The 13,538-nt window shown below is 39.9% G+C and overlaps 1 protein-coding gene across 2 annotated transcripts in view; it reads right to left on the bottom strand.

The window, feature by feature from the left end:
* CARMIL1 (capping protein regulator and myosin 1 linker 1) overlaps positions 1-13,538 on the bottom strand; it is a 189,946-nt gene that overhangs the window by 87,532 nt on the left and 88,876 nt on the right. For both annotated transcript variants that reach the window (XM_057368331.1, XM_057368330.1), the window contains exons 9-11: positions 8,956-9,031; positions 6,346-6,434; positions 1,206-1,300 (exon numbers count right to left, since the gene is read on the bottom strand). In XM_057368331.1, coding sequence (XP_057224314.1) covers positions 1,206-1,300; positions 6,346-6,434; positions 8,956-9,031 — 260 coding nt within the window. The remainder of the gene's footprint in view (positions 1-1,205; positions 1,301-6,345; positions 6,435-8,955; positions 9,032-13,538) is intronic.

The raw sequence follows: 13,538 nt of genomic DNA, 5'->3' as shown, positions 1-13,538 counted from the left end.
ACTGGCTTTCATGTGATATGAATTCTTAACGAGGACAAGCAATAATCAGCAGGCAARAGGTAATCAGAAGAGTTAAAGCAATTCATGTGAACAATTTCAAATAAAAAACGACTCAGAATAGGTTAAAAACAAAAACATTATCATACTTGCTTCTAGTCAAAAGGAGAGTGATACAGAAGTAGACAGGAAAACAAAAACCCTTCCCAGGTATTTTTCTCCTCACTGAACCAGCAAGAAGGAAGAGACACCTATAAAATTCTGTGTTAACAACAATCTGAGTCCATCATGTTGTAACCAAGATGAACAGCTTTTCTATTTTGAATCATGACAGCAAAGAGAATAGAAAATTTCCCCCAAACAAACCAAATAAAAGAAGAAAAGGTTCACTGTGTAAAAYTCTTATTTTTCTTCTGGCCCAAGAGGAGCACAAGATAGTCTGATCCCAGAACACTGTGTGCCTGGAATGCATTAAGTGAAGCAAATGGAAATCTCACATGGGCAGCGCTGAAGGGTCAACTCCAGACTGAAAGAATGTAACCTTATTTTAAAAATAAATGCCTCTTGGGTGAAAARAGAGCAGACAAGGGAGAGGAATGACTTGATATGTACTGAAATCATGCCTAGCGGTGCCTAGTCTGAGAAAAGCTGAGCTGTTCAGCTTGATTTTCCATCTTGTGGAGTTAACAGCACTTTGCTCCATAAGAATGCCAGTTATGCCAGTATTATTGAACATCACCAAGACCTCACAACAGGACAGGCTAGCACAGAGCTGAGAAAAAGGAATCATTTTCATACTGAAAATAAATACGGCATTATGGCTGAAATAAAAACACAAAACCACCAGAAAAATGTAATCCAAGAAACAAAGTTGCTTTGTGCTTCATCTTTCAACTACAAATTGAAAGGCAATTACAATGCCTTTAAAAATGCACACCACTTTTTCTTGTTACTCTCTAGTCCTAAACAATCACTCTGTTCTATCTTCCTTTAAAATCCAGGATTGGTTTAAGACATTAAATTATTTCTCAACACACCAATGGATATGCATAAATCAAAAAGAGTAGCAATTCTCATTTGTGAACAACAGAAATTTACAGCAGCATTATGGACAAAACAATAACCTATKATTCAGGCAAAGCTGAACAGAGCAGCAACAATCCTCCTATTACATTTATAAAAAGAGAAAAATGTAAATGTTACAGTACCTCTATCTTCAAGTGGATTGCTAGCAAGGTTGATCGTATGGAGTCCTGAGTTGGGGTTATGGGCTAGGGCACTGGCTAGTTTCTGTGCAAAATCTCTGCAAAAAAAAAGAGAGGGAGAAGGAATCCATCCTGTTATCTCCTCTGTCAACAGCACATTCAAAGGCTTAAAAGCATCAAGGGATTACTGGCCACAAGTGGCCTGTGCTACTGCAGAGCRCTGACTGATTCCTCATGGCTCTCTACAATGCTTATCTGGCTGATTTGCTCTCTTTCACAGGGGGTTACTTCATTATTTATTCATTCTGTGAGCTAAGAGACTGAAGAGCATTCAATCAAAGCCCAAAATGCTTTTGACAGAGATCTGCAGGTATAAAATAGGAGTTACACAGAATAACTTGAGCACATCTTCCACCTCTCTCCACGCCACAGTRGTGGGAGATCTACACCACCTTGACTTACACATCCTCCTTCACTCACAAGCCATCCTGCTCACTTGCAGCAGCTTTCTGCCAATAGTCACTCAAACAGAAGGGCTTTGCAGCATATCCAGAAATATTTCTAACCTTATAAAACAGCAGGAATAGCCCTCTCAAAGAACAGCAGCACACTGATGAACCGATCTTTTGCTTTCTTTTACAGTGAGAAGCATCAAAGCGCATGACTGGCTGATCACAGTCCCAGYAATGGATCYGAGAGAGATGTGTCAGTTCTGCATKGCTGACAACAGCCAGGCCAGGTAGCACAGACAGCTCTGAAGTACCCTTAACCAGCAGGGGTGGGTGGATGTGGTAGCATGGCTTCTGTACCAAACCCACTGGAGAGGCAAAGGAGCACTGCCCTGTCTGTAAGTGCTTTGCTGCAGCTGGGCTGCCAGCACCCACAGCACTCTGCTCAAAGCCAGCTTGGGTTTTCTCACACACCACACTGCCAGACTGCTGGAGACATTCCTTGCATTAAGTCACAAGGCTGGTGTCTTATGAGCTCTAAAACAAATCCTCAAATCTGTTCCYGTACCAATTGGGAAGTTATCATGTAATATGGGACTAGACCTACTGTGTGCTTTTGACGAAGTGGGGCTATAACTTCAGAGTTCTTTCTTCACCTAAGTTAGACACCAAGATAGAAAGCAAAAACATCTCTTGAACTTCCTTATTTCTCTCTCTCTCCTGTAGGTCAGTGATGGAGAATTACCAAAACACTAACATTGCCCTCTTTCCTAGGAGCAGGTCCTGCCTAACATCAAGATCTGTACCAAGAGCCACAGTGGAGGTAACACCCTCTTCTTGTATCTGAAAAGAGAGAAGACTGAACAGCAATAGCCTCAATAGCTTTTGGTTATCTGCAGGTTCAAAATTTACTGGAGTACAGAGATGCTCCAGGGAAGCTTATTTTCCTTTGAAACCCTATGTCCTGTCCTTTGAAACCCCCTGTCCTTCAGGGGCTAGAACCGATTCCAGCACTGCAGATGCAGGATGAAGAGCTGCCTTCAGGAAAAACATATTTTTTTCCTAAAATACAAGCAGCATGTGAATACAAACACTCAACAAAAAGAACTTCTGGACTTGAAACTTTGCCACCTGACAGGCCCCAGGGTCTCCTGCTTTGCTAAAAGCTGCTGCTACAGAAGACTATGAACCTCCTRTAGGTCCTCAGCTACATTTGCTGACACTCTGGAAATCCTCCAGCATTTCAAGTGGCACTAGATGCCTGCCCTTAGGCAGCTGAATAAAGCTCCTCATGTCCAGCCAAGAAAAATGAGGTTTTGAGTTAAAAAGCAACAAACCCTTTCCTCTTGAGGAGTTCCCTCCTCTTCCTCTTCCTTTATCCCTAACAGATTCTTGTCATTACAGTACTTTGCCTGTACCTCCAGGCTTGTTTACAAACTSTGCTCCAGCTTTTGCCAGCAATATAGGCAGGACTACCCAAACTTTTTGGGCAACTAGAGTGTGTGTGAACTACTTAGCAAAGGCACAGCAAATTGACTGTCACCAGAAAGCACTGGATTATCTACACTAGACTCACAGGSCTCCAAGGCTCATTTTGGAAAAAATAATACAACAAATAACACACACTCCCTGTGCAGCCTCTGCCATGAATAGAGGCACCTTGGCTGTGCTCATGGGGGAACATCTCTTCCCCTCCTTTGTTCACTATTTGTTTCAAGTYATAAAATTTATTACTTCTTTTGGCTGCACACTTACAAACAGAGCACACAGTGTAAGGCTGAAAYTTTCTATAAAACATCAAACTTGCTMTATAKGTATTACMCAGCCATGCTTGRYTGAATGAGCTTATTCAGGCTTGGAGGTAAAGCCCCAAAAAGATTCAATTTAACTATATATATGATAGACTAAGAGTATTTCATCAAGGGTAAGAATACCACCGATCTGGAAATCTCAGACAAAACAATTCCTTGAGATCTGTCTAGACAACATCCCTRTAAAAGAACAGAGAGGATGTGTGGGAGGAAGTAACACTATTAGRTCTAAGGACATTAAGACCCTGTCAAGAAAGGGAAGATAAGACTCAACMTCACTGCCAAAGGCTCTCTGGATACCAGCAACAGGCACTTCTGTTGTTGCCCATTTCACAGCTGTCCACCCCCATTAGAACAGGGCTGCACAGGATGGTGTGAAAAGAGGCACAGACATTCTGCCTGCCAGCTTTCAGAGAGCACCTGGGTGCAACAAATAAACCACTTGCACCAGCTCCTGCAAACAAGCTCTGCAGACTGGAAGGTCTATCTTGAAGCTCCATGGAAATCACTGAATATCCTGAGTTGGAAGGGACTCCCAAGGATCAAGTCCAACTTCTGGTGCTGCACAGGACACCCGAACAAACCCACCATGTGCCCGAAGTTGCTGTCCAAATGCTCCTTGAGCTCTGGCAGGGTTGGGGCCATGACCAGTGGCCTCGGGAGCCTGTTTTCAGTGCCCAGCCACCCTCTGGAGGAAGAATCTTTTCCTGATATCCAGGTCCTTGAAATTTAGCATCTCCTGAAAGAGCAGGCCAAGGACTGCTCCCCCATATACAGCCTGTGCCTTCAGGCCAAGCTGCAAAGCCTGGAAGACACCAAAGTCCAGCCTAAACAATCAGCTGAGCTGCCTGCTCAGAAATCAATATTCTGGTTATCGCATATTATCTCATTCCTCTAAATTGCCTCAGGGATTCATCCTTTTTTCAAGCTCATTTTCTTGGGTCAGCCTGAATTACTCTCCTCTCCCTGAAATCTGGACATCACCTATGTTAGTTAAAACACTTAGCAAAAAATGATTGCTGTATGCATTGAAGCCTTCCAATGTAAGCTAAACTGCATCCTTTATGTGCAGTTAAAAGTAACAGCAATAGGAATAAAAATACCAAGATCATCTAAACTGGCACAAATCTTATCGGGCAGCATCTTTCTCTTGACATCCTGTTTCTTCCAACAGGAAGTTCCTGCTTCCCTAGTCCTGCTTATTACTGCTACTGAACAATAGCAGCAGTAGTAGTAGTAGTAGTAGTTGTTTCATCATTTGGGAGGATGACAAGTGTTTATGAGGCTGTGGCCCAAACCAAGTCACAGAGATGAGTGGCTGGAGGTGGAAAAGAAAGGAATCGTCTTAAACCGACACTGCTGCAGGAAGAAATATGCTCTTGCAGCTGCTTGGGTTATTTCTTACAGCTTTTTTTCTCAGTAGCTCTTTCTTAACCCTGGTTTGGCATTCTATCACAGCTCATTAAAAATGACTGGTCTGTGAGCCACGGGAAGGAAGATACGAAGCAACAACAGGATCTCTAGCACACAGACATGAAAAATGGCAAAACTGACAATGCATCCTTGGCAAAAACAGACAGACARTGTTGATAAGAACAGATACACACCAAGGCACAATGCCAAACACTCTCTATGGAGTTGGAGACACAAAAACCAAAGTCACAAGTTGATTATCAGTCAAGTCTTGTTAAAACTGAAATCAGTTAATCCAACTGTGATAAATGAAGGTAGGCAATATGCAAAGGTAGTCAACATATCCTTCAATATTAGTGATTATCACTAGATTTTGTGGCACATATTGGAAGAAAAATGAGATTAAAATCTGGGGCTTATRTTTGAATGACAGCTATTTAAAGCAGTGCACTAGTGAAAGAGAAAGTCTGGGTGCTATTCCAAACTCAAACTCAAATTTCTCATGTTCATTTAGGCAATTTTCTTTTAAAGGTATTTCAACACAAAGTTCATTTTAAAAAGGAGAAATAGACCCAACCAACAGAAGAGGAAACAATGTAAGTCACACCAAATATTTTCCTTGTGTTTATTTCCTTTTATTTGTAATTCTGAATAGTGTTTTACTACTCCATCTTTCCACTGTTATTTTAATTAAACAAAAAATTCATTAGCTCGGCAGTTTGTCTTGTCTACATTGTCTTGGACACTACCCTAACACTAAAAGAAGCACTACAAGTACAAACTAGCCCAGCTCGAAGTAACTTCAAGTTTGCTTCTATTCCCTGTGAAGGGGGGAAAAAGAGCAAATACCTAGTAACCACAACTCACTGTATTAAAACATATGCAAGGATTAAACTGTATGGTTTATTTCTGTGTATCTTCCTTCTAAGTCTATGGCAAACCTTTAAACTTATCTACTTTCTTMAAAAAGGTTGTTAATGTAGAAGTCCTATTACATTTGAGCAGAAAGTAATCCCCCTTAAGATAATATCAGCTCATTTGGAAATGAAACAACAATAATGTGTTATGCAAGATGGAATAGTTTTTTAACAAAAACATAATGCTTTTTTTTTTAACAAAACCTAAGCCAACCTTTTTTAATTATAGAAAGGTGTTGTTGCTTCTATTGGAACCACATTTGGAGAGGAGCAGTACGAGCTGGTTTAAGGTTTATGTGCTCTCTTTCAATCATTTTGCTCCACTTAACCCAACTCTCCAGGCAGAATCTTAAAAAACACCAATTTAAAGGGATTTCTTGGACACAAGGACCCTCTGGAAAACCTGATAAAAAGCTTGTGACTACAGGCTCCTCASAACTAAACAGACATTGAGCACAGCTTTTTTTAATGCTTATTCTGGCTAACATACATCACACATCCCTTCTAGTGGAGTAAGCAGCATCTAAAGCGACATTTCAAAGGAATTACTTACGTTCTAAGCCCGGCATTCTCTAATACCAGTTCTTCCAATCGATTGGACCTACTCACCACTCGCAGTATCTGCTCACAGAGATCAGTGGACTGCCACAGAAAAGACAGAACAGTGTTAAAGAACACAAACACGGAACAGACAGTTATTGAGTTAAGCTGTACATTGTAATGGGATCCAGGCCATGACCGTCTTCTTGTTATACATAAATAAGAAGTAAAAATACCAGAAACACCCAGCAGAGTCAACATAAGACTTCTGGAAAAGACTCAAGAAAAGCAGGAGGCAGACTAAAAACAAGCAAGTAATGAACCTGGCCACCTAACCAAAAGGGGCAGAATTTTTATGACAGTAAAAAAAACCTAAATCATGTGGTTCAGAAAAAACTGTGACTTAATTTTAAAAGAAGTCTTATTCATATTCATGTTAATCCTTCAAGAAAACGTGGTAACTAGTGCAAAGAAGAATACAGCCCGACCACGAATGACGAGTGAACACAAAGAAAGATGTTACAAGGCAGGCAAAAAAAAAATTTGCTCCCGAAAAATTTGCTCAGGAGCAAAAGCACCCTCACTAAAGATCCTCCAAATTCTCCCAAGGACTAGTGTTTAAGGGCCAGTACATTTATGAATTCTTAYGGCCTATGCAGAAGCAAATCCCATCTCCTGATAGTATTGTTGCTGAATTCTAGAATTTACATGAATATTTGCAGRTACCATGAACAAAACATGACAACAAAAGARTTTGYTTGCTCTGCTCAATTAAACAGAGARATAAAACCTTAATCRTTCAAAAGCYATGTAATGAACTCTGTGCCTCATCACCTTTAATTATAAACTTTTATTTTGCTTCTGGATTTGACTTCTTCCACCCACAACTCGCACTGATGTATCACTCATGTGATATCCAAAGCTGAATTTCAGTCATGATCATGAATGTTATGTTCTGTTATCTGCCTTTAAAAACAACGTGACAATCATATCTTGACATATCATTTTCTAGCTTGTGTATTTTTCATGGTTTGGGTTTTTTTACTTTTAAACTAATTGAATGTCCAGAAAACACCCTAAACAAAATAAACATGCTCTACCACACATGCAAAATCTTATTAATCCTTTACATAGTAAAGGTYGACAATTTTTGGTGAAGACTGTCAACTCAGCCATCTTCCCAATTCTTTCTTTGCCATCYCTATTTTAATAATTCAGAATGTTATCACAATCTTTCTACAGTACTGTAACTACAAGTGGAAAGCTTCATGCCTGCACTGTAAAACCACTATGGGTCCTGTCTATCAAACACAATGTCAGGGTGGGACTCATGAAACAATGCACTCGATGGCCTCCGGATACGTCTGACCTCATACTGACCCTTGGCAGTGCTCTTATGGCATGGATTTACTGTCCAACAATTTACATTTTCCTCATTTTTGACTCAAAATGGAATGTGTGGAAGGTAAGAGGTTGGGTTTTTTAAGCAAATGATGCATTTTCCAGACTGACAAAGTTTATTTGTTTTCCATAGAAAAGTTGCTATGAGAAAAACCCCTAAAAATCCACACAAGTGTATCTCAGATAGATAATAGGGCGAGGTTTTGTTCTAAACAAACTAYACCAGCCAGTCTTCTAACTAAGCAAACTATCTCATTTCACTGAAGCAGAAACTGATTAATTGCATTGTRCCTTTTAACAAAGTTGATTTTTACAGCAAACTACAACAGCACTAAAAATACCACCAGCTTCATTCCATGCATAACTTTGAGAGAGATGTCCCAGCAAGAAATAAGCTTTTTGCCTACTCTTTTGCCAAGAATCACATAAGTTTATTTTGAATTTTCATGGAAAATGATAGCTTAGGAATGTAATGAGAGTTTGACAGATCAATAAAATTGCATCAGTTTAAACAAGACAAAACTTAAATAGTAAAGGCCAAAGCTTCTGGAGGCAAGCATATGAAAGCTATTTCTCAAGCAAACCACYAACTCCACCTGTGACTATAAAATTTCAAGTTTAGAAGAAATAGCTTATTGTCATATATTTAAAATGTCACCAGATCACTGCTTTTCCTGGCCCTTTTCTCAAGGTATGCCCTTTTTTGCTTTTAGGAATGAAAACTGATATGGAAAAATACCAGTGCCATACKTGAGAGCTTCAGAAAGCTGGGTGAGAAAGTCATCAAATTGCAATGAAAACTACACAGAAAATACTGCTTTATATRCAAGGAAAGAAACCCAGAATCCTGGCTTCTTTTTTCACCTGCAAAAAGCAACTGAGATTTCTGGCTGCTTTAGTTTCCTATTAGCACCTAATATTGTTTGCAGGAGTCAGCAATGCCTAGTGAAGCAGTTTTATGAGCTACTATTATCACCTAACAAAGTTTTCAAACCATATTAGTTGAATTTTTGACAAGACCTGACTCTYAGCAATGTTTTTACGGTGCGAGTTKGCTATACAACAGTTTGTATTTCCCTGATATGATTAAAGGAAAAAAAATTGCTAATGGATTGCCCAGTTGTACTTGCCTAAAAAATTTCACTTTAAAAATGTAATAGCATCCTTTAAAACACAGCACAGCCTGGTAGATGTAGATATATTGTTTCAATTTATTACTTACTAATTTCAGATCCTTGGAGGACAGCTTTGTAAACCACTGATTATACTCCAGGGCAGCAACTATAGGTATTAAGTCTCTAGAAAAAGAAAAACACTTTTACACACATTTCATATAACTGTCATTTGAAACAATCTCTTAAGTGTTCTCTCATATCTCATTCCCCAYAGTTTTGCAATGCTAATTGCCTACCATCCCCATTATAGAAAGCTTTGCATTCTAAAAAACCATCAGCAGCAGCTGCGTGCCTTTCTCTTATTTTAATAAAAATTTTTGCCTGGCCAACTGGCATCCATTCCAGCATGAATTTTAAAATCAGGAATTTGTCTGGGCTGCCATTCTTACTTTCAGCATAACTTTTTCTTCAGCCTGTGACATGTTTAAGCTTCTTAATCACCTCTAATTATAATTTAGCATGATGCTAAAAAGCTTTTTGGCAGTSTGATGATTTAATGTAATTCCATGACTGAATGCTTCTAGAGAWCACCTCCTTGTCTCATCTCTATAGTTAAATCCCCCCAGGAAACGGGAGACCTGCAAAAGGATAATGCAACATTCAGCACAAACCCTCCTTAATTGTAAAAGGGATTTCACAAATGAAATTCTAAATTATTCCCATTTTTTTGTTCCAAGCCTCTTAACGCGATCTGCTCTCCCTCTGTTGAGTTTCTCCAATGGCAGACGTTGATAAATGTCACGTCCTTGCGCCACCCCCAGCAGAATCATTCATCAAGCACTATCACACCATTTAGCAGGGCAGCACTCGGATCACTTTGGTGCTGCATATTAAATGCTTATATACACCTCCACGGAGGCTTAAAAGCTCCTTAAAAAGCCCTTGTCTTTATAATGAAATAAAGAGCTGTAACATACACAAACTAACTTATCAAACCGGCAAAACAGCACCATTCAAGCCTCAGTTTTTCTGGGGAGAAATTTAGAAGTATTGGCTTTTATAAGCTGGCCCAAACGACCTCCCAGCTCATCATTCAGCACCTATGCAGTTAGGCAAAGGTCTGCGTTTAACATGCAGCACCCTTCTCCCATCTTCATTTTATTCTTCCTCTCCTCCAGCTTTCCTCTGCAAACATACAGACACTTCAGGGTGGTTGTTAAACACACAGGAAAGCCAGGAGACAAGGCGACATCACGTGGCCAAGCATTCCATCGGCTATATTGGGAACTGCACTCGCCACATTTGGAAGAACGAGCATCACTAAGGTAACAGATCGAAGGTGCAGCATTTTGCAGCAAAAGACTGTAGCCCACCAACTGAGAAGCTGATGCAAATAGACCATTTTCACACTCCCGCAGAGGAACTGTGTGGGGTGCCCTTCAAGGATTTAAGCCATCTTTCCATCTTGTTCACAGCACACATCACGATGTGTGTTCAATTCGTTTCCACAGGCACAGCAGAGACTTAGCAGCTTCGTGAAGTGTACAGATTTATTTCTGTCCACCTGTGCCATTTTTGTCCCTACACACACACACTTTAGCTCCATGAAAAGCAATTACTAACTGGTGAAACGTTAGGGCTGGGCAGGCAGGGACCTTTCTATGGAGCATGGAATGTCCACACACACAGAGGTTTTCTCCTCCTTTATGGTCCCCTGGCAAGATCAGTAAGGTGGTAATGAATTAGCAGCTTTGATGCCTCTCGTGCCAGTGCCTTTKCCTTGGAAGTGGAATGAACATAAGAGCAAATTTTGAGGTGAAATTTTGGCACATTTATGCAGCAGTAACCAGGCAGCACAAACTGGGCAAACACTGGGCAGGCTGGAGGAGCAGAGCTGCTCACGCTGCAGACCTCCACCCCCCAAAAAAGGCAGAAGGCACCACGAGCAGCTGCCAGCAGCAGCCCAGCTCCTTCAAAGGAACAGAGGGACAATGAYTGGGGATCATCAACTGCAAGTGTTYACACTACCAGGGAGATGCTARGCCAGCTTGGAGGGGTGGCAAGAGCTCAGGAACTCCTGGGCAGGAGAGTGGCTGCAGGCAGAGCTTGCCTGAGGCTGTGCCTTTCTCCCCTTTCCTTCTCTGGCTTGGGAGGGAAATGGCTGGATGACAACGGGTGCTCAGACTCAGTGGGAGAGATAGGACTCTTCCAAAAAATATTTAAAGAGGAGAACTTGCAAATCAGCTGGCCTTAATTGTTTTAAAATATTCCTGTCCAGCTGCAACAATATTGCTTGAACAATTTAACCTTCTGCAGTGTCCAAGGCCCGTTTGTTCAAACTCCAGACAAGCACAGGCTCTGGGACCTCCATAAACACCAAGTGACAACCCCCCCAWCCACATCCCCCATTCCCCTTACTCCCAAGCCTGCAGAAAATGGAACCCCTGCCTGTTCTGCAGCAGCTTTACTTACTRTCCAGAAACTTTGCTTTATCAGATTCTAACAACTGATTTTAAGGAGCGAATTTTTTTTTCATTATTCCAGTTTTTGAAGGTTCTTCTGAATCAATGAGGGTCCCCTTCAGGAATTCACCTCTACCCTTCTCTTGCTTTAAGCTTGCTTAACCTCAATATTCTTGTTACTGAATTTTTCTTTTCAAAATAATGTATTGCTTTATTCACTTTATTCTATTACGCTCAAGATGTGGTATCAACAATACCCAGAATTTTTTTTCAATATGATATGAGAGAAAGCTCAGAACCAGTTCCAAAAGCAGGGTCTTCTCATAACTTACCCTCATTAAGTTGCATTCAGCTGATTATATTAATTAAAATTACCATMCAGAATAAAGTAATATTTATAAAAGACATATCTGTGCCATCTTAAAATGAAAACAAATTCTGTTCTTCTGGAATGCAGACTATCTCTCCAAGCCTCAACAACATTCAARTTTATCTCATGCTTTCAACATCTCTGTCCCCCAGTGCATTTAAGATGGCAAGAAATCTCAACAGCACAAAGAAAAAAACCTTTTCTTAAGATTTTTTTAATGTCCAAATAAGCTAAAACATATGCTACACAGATGAAAGTCATGCTACCATATCAAATAAGCCCTTTTAACTTAGAGTCTTTTTTTTTTTTGGTGAAACAATTATATGGTTCACAACACAACATAACTTCAGATAAAACCTCGGGAGTCATGTTCCCATGCAGCAAGCCATGCTGTGACCCTCTGGGAACTTAAGTTCATCTATAATTCATGCCATCTTATGCTGACCTTTAGCAGAAATGTTTTACTTGGAAAAACACAAATTATTTATTTTTGCAAAGCATAGCCYCTGCATTTAGGGAACAGAAGAACCTGTCCTATCTGGCTTCAGATCTACTGTACAATATAAACTRTATAGGTTCAGGAATCCCAGAAATCAGGTGGATGAGATACTCAATAATCTCTCAAAATCCGAAGTAGAATGGCATAYTGTGAATTTATATTAGTCTCACTGTCTTAAATATATTGGAAAATGCTTTACATACATTCTTGAATTGACTGGAATTTCAATTCCTAATTTGTATTTTTAGTGAAAAACAAGGTTTWGGCTTTCTTAAAATTTTAATTTTCTTGAAATCTCAATCCCAAACATTCCTTAGTTCAGTCCTCAACATGTAGAAGCTCTCAACACAAGACAGATTCCATGACATGTAAATGTCTCCAAAACAGATTTGAATTTTTGGGCTTAAGACAATTGTGAGACACTTAATAAAGACTTTTCTTAACAACAGAAATATATTTCTTCAGCAACATCAATTTTTAAGGTGTATTTCAATGAAAAGCTTTTCTAAAACAACAAAYCCATTATTTCCTCTTCTGGAAGCCAAACTCATTTGCACCAGCTGAGATGTTCTAATATTTAAAACACTTCTAGCTACTCTTTATTCCTAATTATCTGTTCAAACACTTCATTTCTATTGAGGCTGGGTATCTGCAGGACACTTTTTAAGAATGCCCCACAGTCTTCTCATCACTCACATATTGCAACAAATGTTTAAATTATTGTTAAGATCTTGCCCCAAACTTGTTTGTGCTTCATAGTATTCCTCCTCATATCTTCTCTCAGCAAGGTTTAACCAAGGAGAGTCCTTGGCTCCATCTGCCRTGCACCAGCTGCACCCCTGTAGCCTTGAGTTACCTCTGAATTAGCCAACACAGACTGCTCAGTAACTCTGCAGGCTGTGAAAAGCTGTCACAGAAGCTGAGCTGAGTATTTGAAYGGGGTATTCTGTGAGTTCACATACCAGATAACTTAAAGCTGCAAAAATGCTGTAGCAAAATAGTCTCATTCACCAGCCACCAGGTTCAGCCCCTCTGTTATGATATCCTAACATCGTACCTCTGACACATTCTTAATTCTTTCACTGGGCTCTCCCAAAGAAACAATTGCTCTTTCTTATTTACACTTTCTTGAATTTGCAATTTCCTTTGTATAATGATGAATTTTGGTTAAGCCTCTCTCCCATTTTCTCCAACTTGTAATATCTCCAGAGTCAACTTTCTCAGAATCCAATTTTCTCAGCCAGCTAAATTCAGCAAACTAAATACAACACTTAGCTGATTTTCAGCATCTCACAGCAAAATTACCCTCAATTAGTTCCTTTCTGGAAGTACATATTTTTAATAGCAGCTATTATAAGG

This window comes from Malurus melanocephalus, unplaced genomic scaffold, assembly GCF_030028575.1.
Source record: "Malurus melanocephalus ecotype Western Australia unplaced genomic scaffold, MMel_1.1 scaffold_90, whole genome shotgun sequence".
Classification (NCBI taxonomy): Eukaryota; Metazoa; Chordata; class Aves; order Passeriformes; family Maluridae; genus Malurus; species Malurus melanocephalus.
The sequence above is the reverse complement of the archived record's forward strand: the minus strand, read 5'-3'. Positions and strand labels throughout refer to the sequence as shown.